This window comes from Aulonocara sp. 'chitande type north' Nkhata Bay, linkage group LG17 (assembly GCF_057382095.1).
Source record: "Aulonocara sp. 'chitande type north' Nkhata Bay isolate Kocher_YH1m ecotype deep benthic linkage group LG17, A_spYH_male_GT1.1, whole genome shotgun sequence".
NCBI classification, from domain to species: domain Eukaryota; kingdom Metazoa; phylum Chordata; class Actinopteri; order Cichliformes; family Cichlidae; genus Aulonocara; species Aulonocara sp. 'chitande type north' Nkhata Bay.
In genome coordinates, this window is record NC_141360.1 from 24,838,592 (window position 1) to 24,859,806 (window position 21,215).

A 21,215-nucleotide genomic window follows, 5' to 3' on the forward strand; every position below is an offset into this window, starting at 1 on the left:
GGACAGCGTTTCACTTTTTCACTGAAGATAAAGTTTTATTCTGCCATGTGAGGAGAATTTTTGCACAAGTCGAGGAACGTGTCAGGCTACATTTCACTGTGTGTTATACTTGTATAACTATGCATGTGACAAATAAAGAACCTTGAACCTTGAACTTGAACCTTTAACTCTCAAACATCTAAGAACTCAACCCTAACCATAACTCTAACTCTAACTCCAGGTAAACAGAATATGTCATTTTTGTTTTTATTAAACTGTTCTCTCAGACACAAAGAAAACAATCATTTTAACAGCTCCAGATTCAAAAAGACTTCACTTTCCAAATGAAGTCTTTTTTCCTTTTTAAAACTTGGGTTAGGGTTGAGTTCTTAAGCCTCTGAGGGTTAACCTTTTTGTTAATGGCACAGTGATTTCTGGAAGTGTTCTTGAGGTCATGCAGTCATTTCCATGACTGTTTTTAATGCGGTGCTGTTTTTAATCAACATTCATAACAAAAGAAATAGTGGATCAATAAAAGTCCACAGGTAAAGTCTGACAATACCGGACTTAAAAATTATTCCTGTGACTCATCTACTGGGAACAAAACCCCTTCATGTTATATCCACGTGGGCCAAACCATGAGAGTTGGATTATTTTATAACTCATATATATAAAGCTTAAAGATAGAGGTGAGGACACTTTGATTTAAGACTGTTTCTTTTTCAAACAGATAGCTGTTTTCAGCATGTGTCCCTCTGCATTGTAACTATGAAGTATGAGGACAGTCAGCTGTAAACGGTGATGCTTGTAGATGACGTAGATATTAGCTTTGTGCACTTCTCAAGGAAGTTAAAACAAGTCAGATATCAACAGTATAACTTTCATTTCGTTTTGATATTGACATGCACTGATAAACCAGAAATGAAACTGTTTTTGCATGCTGCATTCTCATGTACGTTGTGGGATTTTTTGGGTTGTGGCTAGGGATGGGTACCGGTGTCCGGTGCCATGATGGCACCGGTTCTGACATAAACGGTAGTAACCAGACCGAAAAGCAGCGCAGATTTCGGTGCTTTATTTCGGTGCTTTTTTTTCCTGAGCTGTGATACACTTTAGATTCTAGCCAATCATTTTACGTTTCCGAGGATAGTAGGCGGGGCCAGGTACGTACGTTCTGTTAGAGCAGAGCTACAGATTAAAAATGTCCAAGGCGAAGCGGTCAAAAGTCTGGCTGTACTTCATAGCAAAATATGCAAACTCAGCAGCCTGCAACAAGTGCTTTAAGCTGATACTGTGATACTGTCAAAGGAGGTAACACCTCGAATCCGATGAAACACCTGGCGACGCATAGCGTTTTTTTTAAAAGCCCAGAAATGCGCCGTATTTGATAGCTTGCTGCGAGACCTCACACCGAGCACATCTACTGCGGGTGGGTTGCCTGTTATGCAACATCCCCTAAAAACACGAAGAGGAGAGTCCTGGCCCCTAGCCCTGCCAGTGTAGCAGAAATGATGACGGATGATGGTGGCAGCAGCAGCCGTTCTTCTCTGCGTGAGTAGCTAATTTACGTTGAGTAGGCTAACCACGTTATTACATTAATGCATGTAAGGTGAACTAGCAAACATCATCATAGCTACATGCGGCTGTCTTCTTGTTTGATGGCAGATACTCCCTTCACCCTGGCTAAAAAGGCTAAAATGACCAAAGAAAAAGTGGAAAACAGTTAAACATGAGAGGTTTAGGACAAAGTTTGTGTTTTTTCCATTGTTTAAGCACTGCTTCCAGCCAAGAGTGATACCATATATGCCCCATAGCTGCAGAAAAGGCTAACATTGTTATATTTTTACAAAAAACAGCTGAACATGAGAGGTTTTTGGACCAATTTTGTGTTCTCCATTCTTTAAGCACCGGTTTGAGCACCGTTTGAGCACCGGCACCGTTTCAAAAGTACCGATTTGGCACCGGTATCGGATAAAACCTAAATGATACCCATCCCTAGTTGTGGCTATGAAATCTGAGCTCTGTTTTAACAAAGGTTCCAGAGTGTGAACCATCAGTATGCAAACATGCATGTGAAATATTTGGATGAACTATCAGTGGGCAAAAGTGATTCATTTCATGAGCATAAATTACTCATTTGCAATGCAAAATATTAAAAAGCAGCCTGTTTCATATGCACAAGTGATCTCTTTCTCGGCTCTTTTCTGGAGGCATCAGAAGAAGTCGTGTTTCAGTTTCTGATCTGAACAACACCTCATATATATACTAATTCACACATCAGCAGCTGTACATCTCTGGCTCATCTTGTTCTTTTCTTTTTGCCTAAACAGGAAGCAGGCCTATTTTTTCCTAACAAATATATTTTAAACTACATACATTATATACTAGCTGTTTGCACTAACGCTCAGTACACAGTGGTCTGACTAATTTATTTGTAGAGTTACAGGGTGTTTTTCTTTCTCCTTATATGCACACTACACACTATGTGCAATTTTCAAAAGGTCTGTACTGAGAAAAACTCCTGTATAAGACCTATCTGTCCTCTGCATTTCTTTCTAGCAACCTCACAGCATCGTGCAGCGTCGCCTGCTGGAGGGAAACATCACGCGACTCAGAGGTGAGGGCCGGGACCTCAGCACCAGGGTTCGCTCCCCACTGGCCGACACCAAGGACGGACCTGCTGACACCGAGGAGAGGAGCGAGAGCACGGCTGACGACTCCACAGAGGAGAGGGAGTCTTTTGAGGAAAGTGAAAGGAGCCTACGGTCGGATGAGGAGGACGACAGCAGCGAGGCCGGAGCCAGACAGACAGCTGAGAAGCCCGAGGGCGGGGAGAGCTCGCCTGTCCTAACTGCTCTCATCATTCAGTGCAAGGTACTGAACCTTGCGTACTCAATCTACGCTCACCCACATTCGGTGCTCTGCTGAAACAAACTGAAAACAAAAGAGGAGACAAAGACCACACTACTCTGCTCCCATGACTCATCATTCAAAGCCTTCATTTACTTTCTCTTTACAACATATCAAAAGCTCTGCAGGACCCACAGACACCACTGAGTCACAGTGATTAAATAAGTCTAACCTGGTCAACACATCTGCATGCGCCCAAAACAGATTCAGCATATAAAAGAAAAAGTGCGCAGGGGCTTAAAAGTGTGGAGGATAAAATGATGGAGAGAAAGACAAAAAATGGTATAAAATCTTCAGCAGCAGGTTACCCAAACTTGTGTTTAACCAACATGGTAAGAAACAGATAACTCTCCACCTGGGGGCTAGTTTTTCCACTTGTACCCAACACTGGCCCTTGTAAAGCATAATTTGTAGTCCTAGGTTGAGTCATCAAAGAGCCTATGCCACTGTTTCATTTATACTCTCATTTTTCAGTGGTTCAGTGGTGGGTCTACAGTGTTTTCAGGAGGAAAACTGAGGTCATTGTGTTGATACTACCTACAACATTAACATAGTGGATAAGCTATATACTATTAGATTTTAACTCACTGGACAAGAAGCCTGTGCTAATCAGTGGACAGAATTTAGCACCATCTCATCATGGACATTATTATTAGCAAGGGCGTAGATTTGGTTTTGGCATTGGTGGGGACTGATGATTCAACCACCGAACTCTGCCCCGTTTCTTTTATTTCCTCCTTTTTGTCTTTGCTTCTTGATAAAAAAGGAGAAATATACTTGCTTACATATGCTATTCTACATGCTTTTAAACCATTTAAAATTACAATTAATAGTTTTATATAATGTTAAATTACAATTAAAAAAGTATTTTAGACTTTAGTTTATATTCCATATAAATCGGGTATCATACAAAAATAAAAATAGCTTCAAATACAATAATGACCCGCCAAGTCATCATCCAATTTCACCTGTGATCTTGTATCACCATTACTCTCTGAGCTTTGTGTTGGTTCTTCTGTCACCTGACAAATAGGACATACATGACAATAAGAATAAAATGTGTAGCTGCTTCAGTGTTTCTGTCAATTTGTGCAGATCTGGACTCATCAGTAATGTTTGTAGCATGAGTGCATTTTTAAAACCATTTGTGCAAACTGCACTACAAGGTGGAATATTTGCAAAATCATGACTACTTTGTGATATTTTGTCTCAAAAATTAACCCTATGAATATGTCAGCACATTAGGATGAAATTATTGTGTCACCAACATTTTAACGTTAGACATATAATTTTAACAGCCTCTGTAAACTAATATCCTGGCTTGCTCGAGGCTGCCGTTTTCTCTGACAGTTTCAAACAAAATTAGAAATCCTACTCTGAGACTGAGACAACTAATACTGCTGCCTGTTGTGCAGTTAGTTTACAAAACACGTTATTCATGGTTACATACAATTTTAGACTGATGTGGGCCAAAGCCTAGCATAGCATGTAACGGTTTTATGACGGACACATTTTATGAGTGAACTTGACTTTAAGTGACTTACAGGTTTCTTTGAAAAATACTTCCTTATATCCAGGTTCTTCCTTTGTGCTGCCATCCTGCTCTCCTCCTTGCAGGTCCCTGCAGTGCAGGCTTGCCGCTGCTAAAACTAAACAGAGCTCCCTGAAAGGCACAGCCAATCACATTGGCCATATTTGTCACATGAGGTAGGACTCCGGTAGAGAACGTTCTGCACCGCTGGGTGAATGAGACGTTGACATATCGTCTTTTTTTTATTTTATTTCTATCGGTTTTGTTTTTCTTTACTCGGAGAGATCAAATTATTGGTGGGGACAATTCAATAACCGCTGGATATTGGTGGGGACATGTCCCTTCCATCTTTGCCAAAATCTACACCCTTGATTATTAGAAGGCACAGCATACATTTTCATTGCTATGCAGATGATACCCAGCTTTACCTATCCATCGAGCCTGATGACACACACTGATTAGTTAAACTCCAGGAATGTCTTAAAGACATAAAGGGCTGGATGGCGTCTAATTTCCTGTTTCTGAATTCAGATAAAACTGAGTTTGCTGCACTCGGCCCTATAAATCCTAACATCTTATTTACTTCCAAGCTTGAAAACTGTATATCGACATGTCTTAATAATTCCCTGAAAAACTTACAGTTGATCCAAAAGTACTGAAAGAGACTAGAACGAGAGATGTCAAGTATGATGCTACCACTACCATGCACGATAGTTGTTCTTCTGTTTTTAGGTTTGAAAGCCTCACCATTACTCTAACAATAAGACTTTTCTCTAGAAGGTATTTTGCTTGTCCAAATGGGCTGCAGCAAATTTCAGTAAAGCTTGAATGTGTTGATTTTGGAGCAGGGACTTCTTTCTTGATTGACAAGCAAGAAAGACATGAATGACTTGTACTGTACATTTGGAATCTACAGTTGTTTACAAATGGTTTCCTGAGACCATCTTAGCTCATGTAAATCTACAACTCTCCTTCTTAGATCTTCACTGAGTTCCTTGGAGTTTCCCATTGTACTGAGTATTGGTCAATCCAATGAGTGCTGTCAAACAAATACTTCTTATGCTGGCAAAGAGAAACTATCAGCTGTAGTCAATTGTAATCAGTAAGAAGTTAACAGACATTGGCCTTGTCAAGTTAAAAGACACTGCAGAACCTTCACCACCACTTATTAAGAGATTTAAGCAAGTAAATGTATATATTTGTATACTTTTGTCCCTGTGTGAATGAGAGAAAGTCTAATATAAATTCAAAGTTGTGCTAGTAACTCTACTTTTTTGAAGCCATTAAAGATGTATGCTGTACAATGATTTCACCCTGGATATGGAAGAGTTCAAAGAAATCATTAAAAGCCCCAAATTACCAAGACATCAGTCCTCTTTGAAGATTCATGATCACTACAAAGCTACAGTATTTGAGACACACGAGCAACAGTCAAAGAATATTTGCTGAAACCAGTATTTACCCCTATACCTCCCTCACTCACCCACGTTAAGTCCTACACATTATCACACTTCATTTCTATTATTTTTAATACCTTTTAAAATAATAATAATAAATTACTTTTTAAGATCAGGCATTGGAACTACAGTGTCAGGTCACTGGATACATATGAGTCTGTATACTGTGCAGTTAACACTAGTCTTGAGCCGTCCCTCATTTCTTTGTATTTTGCCAGAAAAATTGGAAATGCGTGCAGCAATTTTTTTGAAATGTGCAAACAAAAATGGAAACATAAAATACAAGACAAACGCAGAGTTAGTGCCATTATAATGAGTTTGAAAGTCAATATTTTGGTTAAACCACCTTTATTCTTCAGCCTGAACTCTTTCAGGCAGCTTTACTCTCATTTTTTAAGTAGTCTTCAGTTATACAGTTCTCCAGGCTATGACTTCAGACAATCCCACACTGCTTCAATAATACCAAGGACGAAGCTCTGATTGAGGCTAATCCATGACTTTGTTCCATTGTGTTTTTTTCTATCCATGTTTGTTTTTACTGCATTGGCAGTGTGTTTAGGATCCTTTGTCACGTGGAAAAATGATCAAAACTTAAAATAGATTTTTTTCCTAAGTTTTTTGTTTTCTGTATACACAACAGTGGTTTATCTCTTGAGTTAGGTGCATTTTTTAAAATTATTTTTTAGACCAAGTAAAATTAATCTGGCCAGGTACAAGGACTGGACTGAAAATTAGTGAAAGACCCTGAGAAAGCCTGAAGAACTGTTGCTCAAGACCACTTAAAGAAATTACAAGAAAGTCCGGCTCGTTTAGAAGCAAAACATAAAGAAAGAGCGGCTTCTCAAAACTTTTACAGCGTCTTCTAGCTTGAGTGCCATAGCCATCATAGACTGGAAACAACTGAAAGGCACAGTAACACACTACGGGATTTATTGTTCCTTCTAGTTTAATTGTAGTAACACATGCGGCAGAATATTTCATACTTTGTCTATAACCGTTGGCTTGATACTATAATATTTTGCCCTTTTGAATTTGAATTTTGGAGAATTGTGGCCATGCATAACACCAAGGACATAACTGTATTTTATCCTTTGAAAGAAATCAATACAGAGATCAAACAGCTTCTCATCCCTGTGGGAGAATATCACACAGTTTCTCTAAGTCCACTTTTTCAGTGGATTCAGCGTTTTCACCCATTACTCGGTGTGCGTTTGCTGGGTTTTATCATCAACTTATTAAATGCAAAGTGTTCTTTAGTTACTTGTTTGGCTGCTATTTTTAAACCTCAGGGATGGGGAGGGATTATTGCACTACCGGCCTGAGACAAAAGAGCAGGTTTGTGGGTCTGCTGATAAGCCAGTGAGGACAAAGAAGCCTTGCTCAGTCAGCTCGGTCTGCATAGACTGAGAGGGATCAAAACAAGGTAAATGGAAAATCAACGTGTTTACTTCCAAATGGGGGAATATCCTCGGGTCAAGTAGATAAAGTATTGACTTATAAAGGAGATAACGAGGAGAGAAGGACAAGAGAACACTGGATGTTTGAAAATATGTCCAATATCTAAAACAGAAAGACTCTCTTTTCATGACATTAAAATACTGACTCCTTATTTACAAGATACAATTTAAAAAATGCAGGATGTTGTGTTCCTGTGAACTTGTACTGAGTATTTTTAGTTGTACTTTTATTTAAAACATCAGCAAATTATAGAAACTAACCATTCGAGTGTTTTTAAATGCCTTATTTTCTCAAGCTGACTGTCCTAGATTTGTAAGAGAGATGAAACAGATGACTATATTTCAGATTGTTGATGACTGGAAATTGCCCAAAGATTCTGCTACTAAAGCTTTACTTGATCTGAAAGTAAATCTGTTTATAAATACACCGAGAATCTTTGATATATATCTGCATCTTATGGTGGAAAATACCTAAAAAGAGCCTGATGCTCACTTATGGGGGTGGTGCCAGCACATTGCTTCTGCCATATGTTCTGTATGTACCTCATTAATCCAGTACTTTTCTTTCTTTCCATAAACATGGACATGTTGCATGAAATCACCTCAGAGGATGCTGAATGGGAAGAGGCCTTTGCAGACTGCAGTTCTAATAAACCATTACAATCTGCTGGCAAAAGATGAAACATGTCTTTGTGACATGAGGCGCCCTGCAGGCAGCAGGGCACCCGTGAGATAAAGAAAAGTACAAATGTCAGTGGAAATTGGGCCAAAAGACGCCTGCTTGCATTGCTACTGTAAAACTCTGGATTTAAAATCAGATAAGGAAATGTACTTAAATGCCCTTTTTGGTGGGTATAGGATGCAACTTTGTTCATATAAATCTATGTAATAATATAAATCTATCGCCAGGTGAGTTAGGTTAGCATAAATACTACAAGAAAATACAAAAAAGCGCTTAAAGTGGACTACAAGCAGCTGAGAAAATATGAGATAAAACAGGCTGTCAATGTTAATTAGGGCAAACCTCACATTAGCATGTAACATGTACTTTCAGGACAAAAGTTTGATGATTAAAAGACTATATTGATACATTGGGAATTCACTCATTTGCATTTTTGTTGGGCACATAATAACATGATATTTTTCTTATTTTATTCTTGCATGTATAAACATTTATGCATTTATCAGATGTGTTAGCTGACCCAAGCTGCTAAGCTAGCTACTGTTAAGCTACAGTAGCCTTTTTAACTGCTGGCTTATTACACCATTGCAAAAAGTAAGTCTGTGAAATTTCTTCCCTCCTGGATATTCCACCATCAACTTTAAATGGTATTGTTGCAAAGTAGCACCTCAGTAATTAAACAGTAGATCATGTACAGTGAGGGGTTTCACAGTGTTGAGGTGCACACAGTGTATAAAAGCCACCCGCATTCTGCCTACTCAGTAACTGCAAACTTTCTGTGGCATTAATATCAGCATAAGGAATTGTGCTGGCAGCGTCTTGACATAGGTTTCCATTGTAAGGCAGCGCATGCAGGTGCAATGTATAGGAGACCCAGTACTTTTGTCCATATAGAGTAACTCAAACAATAGAACAACACTATATTTTTTAACCATCTTAAAGAATTGGCGCAACAGCTGGAGCAGTTAGGTTCAAATTCTAATCAAATGATCCTATTTCCCAAATTGGGAAATTGTCCTTCTGACTTTGGTGGGTCCATGTGCTTTCAAAGTGGCATATGTACTGGAAAAAAAAAATAAAAATTAAGGCCCCTAGGAAAAAAAACTGGGGGCCATGACTTGTTTTTTTGGAATTCTGAGAACATGATATTAAAATGAATAATAATTTTTAATTTTCATATTGTTGTTCTAACTTGAAGGATATTAGTTTGTGAACTGTATATTTTCCCCCACATCAAATACTTTGCTCTCCACACAGAGAGTTGCTTGGCCAATGTGTTAAATCTGCACTCCATGCATGTTTCTAAAAAAATCATTGTCCAAACTGAGGAACTGAGATCTTTTGTCAGCAATTTGAGTCTAATATAGAGCTAATGGTTAACACCTCAAGACCTGTAATGGAGGTAATGAAGAATAATCTGGGTGGTTTATTTTTAACTGTATGAAAAAGCTAAACACCTGCAGCAACGGAGAGTCAGTACAGAGCAAGCTAAGCAGACAAAATAGCAAAAAACAACAGTGGAGTTAGAAATACTCCACTACTGGAATATTTGTTTTGTTTGCACAACCCAACCTGATTGAGAGTTGAAAGTACTTTTTCAGTTTGGCAGTCGTGAGCATATGGCAGCCAAAAAGATTCATTCAAAACAGGAGAGATCAGCGTTCTTTATACGCTCTCCATAGTTAATGTGCTAATGTGCTGTTCATGCTGGCTGGTTTCCTTGCATGCACTGGTCCCAAAATGAAGCAGTAAAAAATAACACTGTGACACCAAAAATCACCCCTCTGTCTCCCCACAGTGCTGCGAGACTGAAGTCAAGGCATCCATCAACACCGGCAGCCAACACAACCACATCTCCACCTCCTGCTGTCAGAGGCTGGGGTAAGAAACACTCTAAACACTCACTGCACATGCACCTAATATTAGCATCTTAATTTATTCTGAGAAACACATCAGCTCAGTACAAATACTGAAGTGATTAAAAAAGTAACCAAGGATAGAAGAAAGGACACTTCACAGAAGAAGTAGATTTAAATAAATGAGCTTTAAAGAGAAATCTGAATGACAACATAAAGCTCTTAAGTTTCTCCAGATTGTTAAAGATGTGATCTTAATGTCGTCTTTAAACTTTCAAATATATAATAAAGATCTTTTTTTTCTGGTGGCTATTTCGTAATTTTCCTTAAGAAAAAGAAAATCATTTCCATTTTAAAGTAAGGAGTCAGTTCTATGACAAAGTTACATTTTATCCCTACAAATATTGTGCAGCCGTTTACACCATGAGTTTGCCAAATGTGGATAAAGTTCAGGTTAATACCCGCATGCCTGTGTAGAATGTGGTTAGCGCTGAGAGACAGTTTAAAAAAACAAAAAGCACATACTCAGATTCTTTTGTTGGGCCATCTTTAGCTTTAACGACGGCGTAATTCTCCATGGCATTGCTTTAACGGGCCTTTTCAATGTCGCAACATTTATTTCTGTCAGAGTTTAATTAATTTTTTTTTTAACCAAGCTCTTGCATTAATAATGGGAGAGTTGGACCTCAATGCAAAGACTTCTCCATCACATCCCAAAGACTCAGTGAGGTTATGGTCCAGACTCAATCCTTGCTCCCTGAACTACTCATTCATAATTGGAGCCAAGTGAATTCTTGCATTGTTATAGGAATAAGGGAAGAAAAAAAGTTGATGGAAGAACATGGTCATACATTTATTCAGGTAGTTAGATCGCTGAACCTAAACCTGATCAACTGAAGCAACCTCAGATCATAACACTGCTCCCACAGGCTTGTTCATTAAGCACCAGGCATGCTGGGAGCATCATGTCATCGACTTCTCTTCTTTCCCTGATGAGCCAATCACTCTGGAACAGGGTAAAAGTTATGTTCCCTAAGAATCTGAAGCCTTTTTTTTCTGATTAGCCTCACTGATGAGCGGTTTTCTTAAGGCTACATATTTTAGTCCCAATCCTCTGACTTGTCTTTGCATTACACATGTGGAAATCCTCTTACATTCACTCTTAAACGCAACTGTTGGTGCTTCTCTTGATTTTATGTATTGGAATTATATTTGTGTCAAAAGTATTGTTGCTAAAATGTGATATTGTACAACAGACTGAAGGAGTGCAGAGGCTACAGAACCTCCCTCTGAATCCTCTCGATTTGAAGATTTTTTTTCAGTGATAGTTTTCAGTACTTCCACTGCTACACAGGAAAAAAAACGTTTGATCGTTAATTCGGCAAACTTCATTTTCCAAATCGTAAACAAGTGTTTGTCTGCGAGTACGTGAATGTGAAAATCTGCTCCTCTGTTGCTTTTTATGATCCTAGTTAATAAAATCCCAGCAGCACCAACCTTTGATTGACATTTTAATAAAAATCAGATGCACTTTGTTTTTGTGAGGTGAAGCTGCTGTAGGTAGGTGTACTGACATGATACACCCACAAAGGCTGTTTTTGGACTGATGAAGATATTCTTCATTGTCGTCGTGTGTGTGCGTGTCTCTGTGTGTGCTGCTAGACTGGTGCCCAGACAGGCCAGTTCACCATGCGACGTGAACAGCTCGGTGACGGAGCTGCAGCTGCAGCTGGGAACACAGAGAGTCCAGTGTTCAGCTTACATTAAAGGTAAAAATATCACAGTGAAATCATGAATACCATTTCAAGATTTTTAAAGTTCACCACTGACTTAAACTGGATAACATTAGCTGTGTATGAACTCTTGATGCCAATAAATGAGAACTGAAGGTCTCACGTGTGTGGGTGGAGGTAAGTGTGGAGCAAATTTCACCAAAATCTATTAAACTTTTGGCACGATGGTTTTTAAGGAATAGAAATGCCGTGTTGCCACGGCTTTCATATCCCTTACAAATGCTCCCAATAACTCTTACCAAAAAAATTGTAAAAGAAATTGAAAAGATCTGTCAAAGTTCATTTGGAGGGGTAAGAAACCCAGATTATGTATGAAAACGTTACAGCTGCCCAAAGATAAAGGGGGTCTTGCCTTTCCTAACATTTTGCTGTATAACTGGTCATGTCAAAGTAGAGTTATACATGAATGGATCCACGCATATCTAAAAGAGACAGAGAATCCCCTTGAAGCCTGGACATGTTCGCCATTTAATCTCCTAAGCGAACTAGTGAGTAAATATATTAAAAAACATAACAAAGTAATGATTGATACTTACTTAAACACATGGCGTGATATGAATAAATACACTGAAAGTAATCCTATACTGAGTTATCTAACACCTTTTATAAATAATCGGTTGTAAATTAAGTGGCAACGATGATATTTTTTTGGATATATGGCGCCCGCTATTGGATTACTTACCTGATGATCTGAAGAAAACCATAGTGAGAGTGGCAGCCCCACTCCAATGGTGGGTTGAGTTTGTCAGGACAAATGTGTAAATGAGTGGTAGACCGAATTTGTTATTTCCTGCAGCACTTATGTAAATGCATTAGCTTCTCAAAACAGCGTCAACAGTTTCCTTGGTGTAGCTTTGTAGATAACATACAGACTGACATGAATCCTAACCTTGTTCCTAACTTTGCCGTTGTTGCAAAGTAGTTTGAGTGGAAAACTTGCCTGCAAACACCTGTCGCTTCCTGTGACTGGGGTCTAAGATTACCTTAAATAAACCCTGTTACAAGCTTAGCCTACAGCTAAGTAGTAAGTAGTAACTAAGTAGTAGTTACTTTTATTTCATTTTTTTTTTTTTTATAAAAGGTTCAGGGGTGGTTTTAGGTGGATTTTGTTACCTTTGGACAGAGCTACACTAAATCTAAAACTAAAAACGCTGCTTCCAGCATGCAGCTATTAGTCTTCTCATCTGAGTCCCTGCAAGGAGCTAGAATCTGTTTTGTAAATGTTAATCTAGAGCCCTTAAGTCATGCAATTGCTCTTACTTTACTTACCTTTCCCTTGCTGTGAAAACATTCAGTCCTCACACAGACAAAAAAAAGACCGCTTGCTGTTATTATTGTATTTTTTGTGGACTTTCTCCACCGACTCTAAATCCCTTATACCTGCATCCAGGGTCCTTCGTGTGCATTAAATTCTCACGTTGCCACCACCCACACAAGTACATATGCTTAACAGCGCTCATTAACACAGATGAATATGGAACATGCTGATGACTTAACCTGGATTCAGGCTAATGAATGCATTTTCAGATGAGGTGTTAAGAAATGGAAGCAGCTTACAAAATGCACTGAAATGCAGTTTATGTATTTCTCTTCCCTCTGCCCTTATCTCTCTCCTCCTTTTCCTCCCTTTCAGAGGACGAGGCGTTCGAGCTGTGCCTGGGTCTGCAGACTCTTTTGGAACTTAAAGTAAAATCCTCATTTCATTTTCTCATATTTTGTGAGCCTTATCGCATCTTTTGATGTGTGCGTGGCCTTTTACAGACTCAGCTAAGCTGTAATGGTCACAAAGCTTTAAATAACCAAAAAGAGGAGAAGAAGAAATATTCTCATAGAACTGAACATGTAAGGGGGAAATATGCCGGTTCTTATTGCATAAGGGTCGTGTTGTTTTTATAGCACAGCATTTAATCGGGCGCCCGCTGTGCAGATAAATCCCACATGAGGAGATTCTGGACATTCTGTGATGTGAAATGTTTAATATTCACATTTGAAATATGACATCTAAATCCAATCACAAGACAAGCTGGCAGTTTGAGAGCAGTCCTTCGTTTATTTCAGCTTTACATAATCAGGCAACTAGTTATCTCCTGGAAGATCTAATTAAAGTGAGACTTCAGGGTGTGAAAAGAACATGAGCTCCTATTTTGTAGATCAGCCCTGAAGGACTGTGTGAGGTAAGATGAACATTTTAGCTCCGAGCTCATTCCGGTGTTTAGCTTTCCCTGCAAATATTCATAAGCAGTGTTAGTAATTGTGATTAATGACCTGCACCAGCACAAATGTAATATAAAAGCTGCTTAACAGAAGGACGAAGAATAAAACATCCCTGCTTTCATAAATCAATGTTCCAAGTCTTTTTGTTTTCATAGAGAAAGTGTTAGACTGCACTTTAAATTTCAATTCATTATCATTCATTTTTCAACTTGTATGACATAATCAAGTTCAATGATAGGGAGGCTTTATGGTCAACCAACAACAGAAGAATCAGAAAAATGAAGCAAATTACTCAATAAAAACACAACAAAATGAATGGATATTTATGGTATAATTCCCATTACACCGTATAAAGTTCGATACTGGATTAATGCAGATCTCACTACCAGCTTGTTAACCTTTCCTTTCACGCTTGCTGCTATCTTTATGTCACAAATCACCCCTGACATTTGTCTCCACCCACTCAATGGAGCTAATCATGCCGAAAATACGGGGGCCTGTTTCAGAAACGTTCCACAGGTTGCCCTCCAGGTCTATTTTTGACTTAAGTCATATCAAAGATGGAGTAAATCTGTGCCCAAAATGCAGCTTCCTGGTTTACTTTCAGCTGAATTTCATTTGTTGAACCCAGTAATAGCCAATACATTCTCATCGAAGGGGTGTCACATGATGCCACTTTGCCTTTTTGTGCCTTGGTCACTAGAAAAAAAAGTATATTCCCTGACCAGTTGGCGAGTGGTTGCAAAAACAGTGCTGTGTCGAAGACCTTATGATTACTGCTGCTGCAACCAAGACATTTAAAAAGGTGCAACTTTTACTTTAGAGATGGCAAGTAGTTGCAGACAAGCCTGTATCTTCCATGTGACCTAAAGGCTGCAGCATTCTGTTAGGAACCAAAGCAATTAATGAGATTTCTTTTTATGCAGCACTCTGTACCTCTTTGTGACCAGTTTCACCTAGCAACTGCTGGCAACCTCCAGCAACGACTTGTCAACTGGTTGGGGAATAAGCATTGTTTCCATAGTGACCAGTGGTTGCCATGGGGTTCCAAACTTGTTTCTAAGACTCACAGCTCTGGCTTTGAGTTCAGAAGCCACAACACCGACTTTGCTTCTGATCAGAAGAAAACTGGCGTATAGGGAGAGGGAAGGGACCTACAGCTGCTTTTTTCAGAAGCTGATTATTTTGGATATGAATCATGCAAAACTACTCTAGCAGAATTTAAGAATACACACAATTTTCCATCTTAGATTATTAAATTGAAATATATCTGGAGGTATTAAGTGCAATAAACTATCCAACTTTTCATGTGTGTTGTGAAACAAGATTGGCCACCTGTGGTTAAATATTTAGCGTACTAATTATGTCTCCCCATGTGACTCCTCTCATAGTGCTGTTTGGATCTGAGCAGTCGGGTCCTGAAGCTGCAGGGCTGCGGTGAGGATCTGCCCTTCCTGAACCCCTTGACCGACAGCCAGTGCCAACACGACACCAACGAGAACCTGTGAGATCGACTCCGCAGCAGGGACCACGTCCTCCTAAAGCCTATTCGGTTGCAGCAATGCGGCACGATGCTGTTCATGTCTGGGCTGTGGGGTCACCGTGTCTCTCACTGCCAGAACATGGATGAGCATTCGAATCAGTCGTGCTTGAGTTTACATCTTTGTGTTGGTAGAATTAAGACATTCACCATGATTATCTCTTATATAAAACTAGTCTAGTAAACAGAGGAAAATCCAGTCTTGTAAGTTTAATCATTCTTTGTGATTAGACTATATATTCAAACCAATTTGTCTGCTGAGCTGTTCAAATACGCCAATGCACTAAAAGGGAAAACCATAATAATCCTTAAAGTGATTTTTTGTGGAATATTTTGTGATTTAACTGTAAAAATACTTTGAGTCATAGAGTGAATGAAAAACAAGTTAATTGTGAAGTTAAACAACTTCACTTAAGATATTCTTAAAGGAATAATTTTATATTTCGAAATGTTTAGCAACAACATTAGCCTATCAGCACCATTAAAACTCACTATTTAACATATTACAGCTAATTTCTGAAGACCATACGAACACTAAATGTACAAAATAAAAGTTGTACGTAATATAAAGGCTGACAAAAACGAATATAAGCATATTAAAGTTTTTTAAAGCTTTTTATAGATGAAACCAGATTGCTCATTCAACCTAACTTTCTTCTAGCAAATACTTTAGCAACTGATCCAAAACATTAGTCATACTCTAGTATTTATCAACTATGTGTGTTGACCATTTATTTGAAAAGCTATTAAGACTGATCCACTTAGACAGGCGTCCACCGCTTACACCATCTGTGACGTTTAGCTAGAAACATCAAACCATTCTTTCATTTTCCAATAAATTTGGCAAAATAATGATTGTGTTTTTCAACCACTCCAAGTTTTAGCTCTTTATACATAAGTTTCAGTTTATAAAGTTAATGTTTATTTTAAAGTTGTTGTTTTTTTTAGTTCAATTCTTTACCTAAATATTTGATTTAATATCAGTAACTTTACCTGGTTATGTATAACTTAAAGCTATTGGCTTTGAATTGCTATGAATCTGTTTCAGGTATTATCAATTTATTTTATCAGTTTTGCTAACAAATAATCACAGTTGTGCACAAAAACAGTATTTCCATTGTTTGTTATCTTAACTGTCTGCAAATGCAAAAAACATAGTATACCGAACAGTTTCTGATGCATAAACAGCAATTAAACAGCATAATATTTTTCCCCAAATCCTCCTCCAGCAAAACTTTCACCTACGAGGGGAAAACCCCTGCTCCCTCAGTGATATAATAATTTCCGTGTATCTACCTAAATTGAATGGTTACTGAACCATAGTCATTCAAAAGACACAAAGAGTTTGACATGTTCAAGAGATATAGTCATAGAAAACTGAGAAATACAAACTGATTATTTCATGTTAATCTCAAAATTTTCAAATTTTAGGAAACAAAAGTAAAAAATGAAAATGTGGGAATTTTGCATATTATGTCACATTTATCCTCAACTGTAATAATTACATAAATGCTTTATTTCCACTCTTTAGCCATTTTTAACCTGTTATTCCACAGCTGCAGCTACATAGTTTTCCTCCATCTATCCCTAACTTGTACCCATCTGTTTGCTCATTATTTTTAACTAACAGTTTCCAATAGTTACGCATGTATTCAGCAAAGTGCACATTTATTTCCACTTATTTTTAATCTTTATCTGCACTCCTTAAACTCTATTGGATGATATAGCTTTATTCTTTCAGATGGTCCTGTGTGTAAGAAGAGCGTCAAGCTAACAAACGTCCACTCCTATCTTACCTCGTACCCCTGGAATCAGTGGATTTAACATATTGCCTTAACATGTTCATTAGTGAGGCTTTAATTGGTGCTGGAAGGCTTCTTTTTCTCACCTTTGGACCAAGCCAGGCTGGATTTTGTAAATCAACATTTCCTGCCTTATATTTATCAGACAGAGCGGTGTCAGACTTCTCGCTGTCATCAGTATGCTGTATGAAGCTGTATTAAGCACATTTCCCAAACTACATTTAAGACACGACACGCCTCATATAAAACAAAGAGAGTCTTCAAGCTATTTCCTGAGTGTTAAAAGAAAATGTTGAGAAGCTTAGGATTCTAGTGTAATTAAGTGTGGATCAGGCTACCTCCTTAAAAGACACGGACCGGTTCTCATAGAGAATTTCAAGAGATCCAAGGAAACATTTCTTAAGTAGATATATTTAGCTTTGTAAAGTCCCTTCATTCTTTTTTTTCCCTCATGAAGAGACTGATTTGGTTATGTTTTCCAAGAGCACACTTTCCAGCCCATCACGATGGCCTAGACTGAGTTATGGTAGTTCCCTATAAATCCCCTCATATAAAAATAGACTTAAGGCCAGCCGGTTAAATATATCAAGAGTCAGAAATATCAAAACATTCCATCTGCATGACTTTGTAAAGTTCTGCCTTTGTATAAGTCTGCATGTTTATGTACTAGTCTGATTGTGTCATGTTGAAAGTCTGAAGGGGCTGGATGTGTGTATTATAAGCACAGCAGGGTTTTCTGCCATCTTATAACAGCAGCTCCACGTGGGAAAAAAGTGGAACAGGTCCCATCATCCCCAAACTGGTACAGCGAGCTCCGGTCAGAACAAGCTGCCAAAAGCCGACCCCCGCTGCCTTCCCTTTCTGACTCTTTCAGGAGATTTTAACCACTCGGCTAAGGCTGCACTTGTGCCAAGGCACCTCTTCAAGCTTATCTTCATTTAGGCAACTGATCTTCTTTGTGTATTTGCCACCATTTTTTGGCTGATGTTATTCACTCTTGATGCCTCATGTTTGCTGATTTGCCTCCCCACTACAGTGCCACCTGCCTCTCTTGTATGTGTTTTCATAGTGTGGAGAGTAAGGAAGCTGCCTCAGATGTGCTCACCGAAAGCACCATCATGCTCTGCTTTAACAACACTCGAGCTGCGCCACGCTTTTTGACCGTGCTACAGCAACCATCTAGCCTATTCTTGGTGGTCAGATTGGAAATATTTGTTTCTCTTTGTTGTATTAGTGACCTTCCTATGACGTGTGAGAGGAATCGATGTATGACAGAAATTTATTTTTGGTGTTTTTCTTCTTCTGGACAGTATTTTCTCTGCCTAATAAAGTATGTATTCTGGCTAGCTTGGCATTCATAATTTTATGACAAGGAGACACAACACAGAGGAGTGATGAGCCTATTTGGAAAAAAATCTCAGCAGACTGGCTGTGGGAGGACTCCACTAGACAGACCAGCCTGAACACTGATTCCCATGTTCTGCAGTAGCTAGACACCCATGTATGTGCCCTTCACTGCTACATCTTGCTAAATAAAGAAGCATGTCATGTTAGAATAGAGGAAGCAGATGTTCCCACAGCACCAGGGGCCTTTGACAGTTGATTGGCCTGAGCATTGAAGGTTCCCATCTTGCTGCACTGCCCTTTTTTTCCATGACAGAGACCCAAGCCAATTCCCATTGAATATGTAGTAAGATCAAGTCCTTTTAGCTCTATAGCACGAGACAAAAACATTTCAAGTGTTTTTAAAGAAAACCAGAAGAAAGACAGAAGTCTTTATATCTGAACTGAGAGCTGTGTCTCTGATGTTTTATAGATAATTGTTTCTTTTAGAAATTCTTTCAAAGGAACACACCAATAACCAATCTTTTACAGTAAATTACATCTAAGCATGATTAAAATCACAGAATGATTAAATGTGTTAACATGTTAATGTGTTTTTTATATGCTATATACAGTAGCTATCAAATGTATACCATAGGCCAAGTCAGATATATATATGTAATATAACGTGGAGTGGAAAACAAATTTGCCACTTCCTCATTTCTTAATTTGTTGCACATTTGTCACACTTTTGGGAAAATATTCTGTGGAGTGAAGAGACAAAAGCTGGACTCTTTTGAAAAGGTCCTACTACATTGGGAGTAAAACTAACACAACACTTCATAAAATGAACATCATAGGAACAGTCAAACATGGTCTGGACTTGAGTTTGATTGAGATGCTTTGGCATGACCTTAAAAAGGCTGTTTATGCTCATAAACCCTCCAATGTGGCTGAATTAAAAAAGGTTCTGCATTGAAGAGTGGGCTAAAATTCATCCACAGTCATCTCAAACATGGCGGTTGTAATGTAATGGTCTGGGGCTGCTTTGCTGCTTCAGGACGACTTGCTGTAATTGAACCATCCATTCTGCTCTCTACCAGAAATATATCCTGAAGATTAAGCTCACTTGGGTAGACCAAGTCCATGTCAGAATGGCTCAAAAACAAAATGAAGGTTTTGGAGTGACCAACACCAATGAAATAGCAGATAGGCTGGCCTTTTATTTCATTTAAGAATAAAACGAGGAGCTCGATCATTCAGAAAAGCTTCGTAGTAGAGCCGCTACTCCTCTACATGGAAAGAAGCCAGCTAAGATGGTTCAGGCCTCTGACTAGGAAGCCTGCTGGGTGTTTTGAACACGTACTACTGGGAGAAGGGCTATACTCAGGACATACTGGGAAGATTATATCTCTCAGCTGGCTTGGGAATGCCTTGGTGTTTCCCCGAAGGAGCTGGAGGAGGTGATCAGGAAGGTGAACTGTGACCAGACCAGATACACAGCAGATAATGGTTGGATGGGTGATGGATGTTAATGAGGTTGTGTTGTGGGGCAGGTCTACATGTGCCTTGGAATTTATTGTTGCAACACACAAATCATGAGCACATTACTCTAAAAATACTTTGTAGACTCTCATTGACCAACATGGAGGCAAATTTTATATCCTTAAAAGTATGGACCATGTAAGGAGAAGAGAAACTGTTGTTAAAGGCCCTCAGCCTGAATGTACTCATGCTAACATGCTGGTACAGGAAGTTGCATATAACTTGGCCTTACTCTTTAGACTGTTGAATCTGAGCCAAACCCTTTTCTAGACTGCGTGAAAGTATCTGATAAGGCCATGGGACAAGCTACATGCTAGTGGAGCTTACTCCAAAGAAAAGAAAAAAAGCTTGGTCCCTCCGTCTGATGATACAATTAAAAGAAGAGCTGATAACATGTCAGATATCACAGACGTTTTTTTGTTTTACAGGTGTGCCTGTGGGTTCATCTCGTCCTATTTAGTCACACACAAACAGAAGAGGAGAAGCATTCAAAGTCATTGCATAGCTGAGTGTAATAAAAACTTCCTAAATGTTAATGCAGCTAAAGCTTTGTCTTCAATGACAGTTTTTGGTTTTAACTAAATAGCTTTTGATTCATGCCCTGATGAATCTCTCCTTATATATTTTTTCTTACAGATGAAGCACAGGGTTCCAAATATGGACTAGCTCTGTCTTCCTCTAGAAAAAGAGGTAGATGCAGAAAGAGAACTGATAGAAAGAGGCTACGGAGGGAGCCTCAGGGCCAGCTGCAGGCAAGCAGCTGAGGGCTGGTGCAGGGACTGATGGCCTCCAGTAGCACTGTGAGGGAGTCTTTTTTGACAAGCATATGTCCTTCAGTGTCCATATTAAACAAATATGTAGGACAGATTTTTTACATTTGTGCAACAGCTCTAAAATGAGAACCATCCTATCTCACACTCAGAAAAATAAAGGTGCCAACTGGAACCAAAAGTGGTTCTTTAGACTGATGCCATAGAAGAACCCTTTTTGGTGCCACAAAGAACCTTTCAAACAATGGTTCTTTGAAGAACCATTTCTTTCAGTGGTTCATTGAAGAACCTTTAAAGGTGCCCCAAAGAACCATCAAGAAATGGTTCTTTGGGGCACCTTTAATGGTTTTTCAAAG

At 38.8% G+C, this 21,215-nt stretch overlaps 1 protein-coding gene across 2 annotated transcripts in view; it reads left to right on the forward strand.

Annotated features, from left to right (window-relative positions):
• Positions 1-18,565, forward strand: part of nrip2 (nuclear receptor interacting protein 2) — a 43,257-nt gene extending 24,692 nt beyond the window's left edge. Inside the window, exons 1-6 of one of the 2 annotated variants that reach the window (XM_086269293.1) lie at positions 1,092-1,530; positions 2,539-2,853; positions 9,815-9,897; positions 11,535-11,641; positions 13,299-13,351; positions 15,271-18,565. In XM_086269293.1, the coding sequence (XP_086125419.1) occupies positions 1,498-1,530; positions 2,539-2,853; positions 9,815-9,897; positions 11,535-11,641; positions 13,299-13,351; positions 15,271-15,387 (708 nt within the window). In that variant the 5' untranslated portion in view covers positions 1,092-1,497 and the 3' untranslated portion in view covers positions 15,388-18,565. Of the gene's footprint in view, positions 1-1,091; positions 1,531-2,538; positions 2,854-9,814; positions 9,898-11,534; positions 11,642-13,298; positions 13,352-15,270 lie in introns of those variants that run through there. The other variant, XM_086269292.1, reaches the window with a different exon arrangement.
• The last annotated feature ends 2,650 nt before the right edge of the window (positions 18,566-21,215 follow it).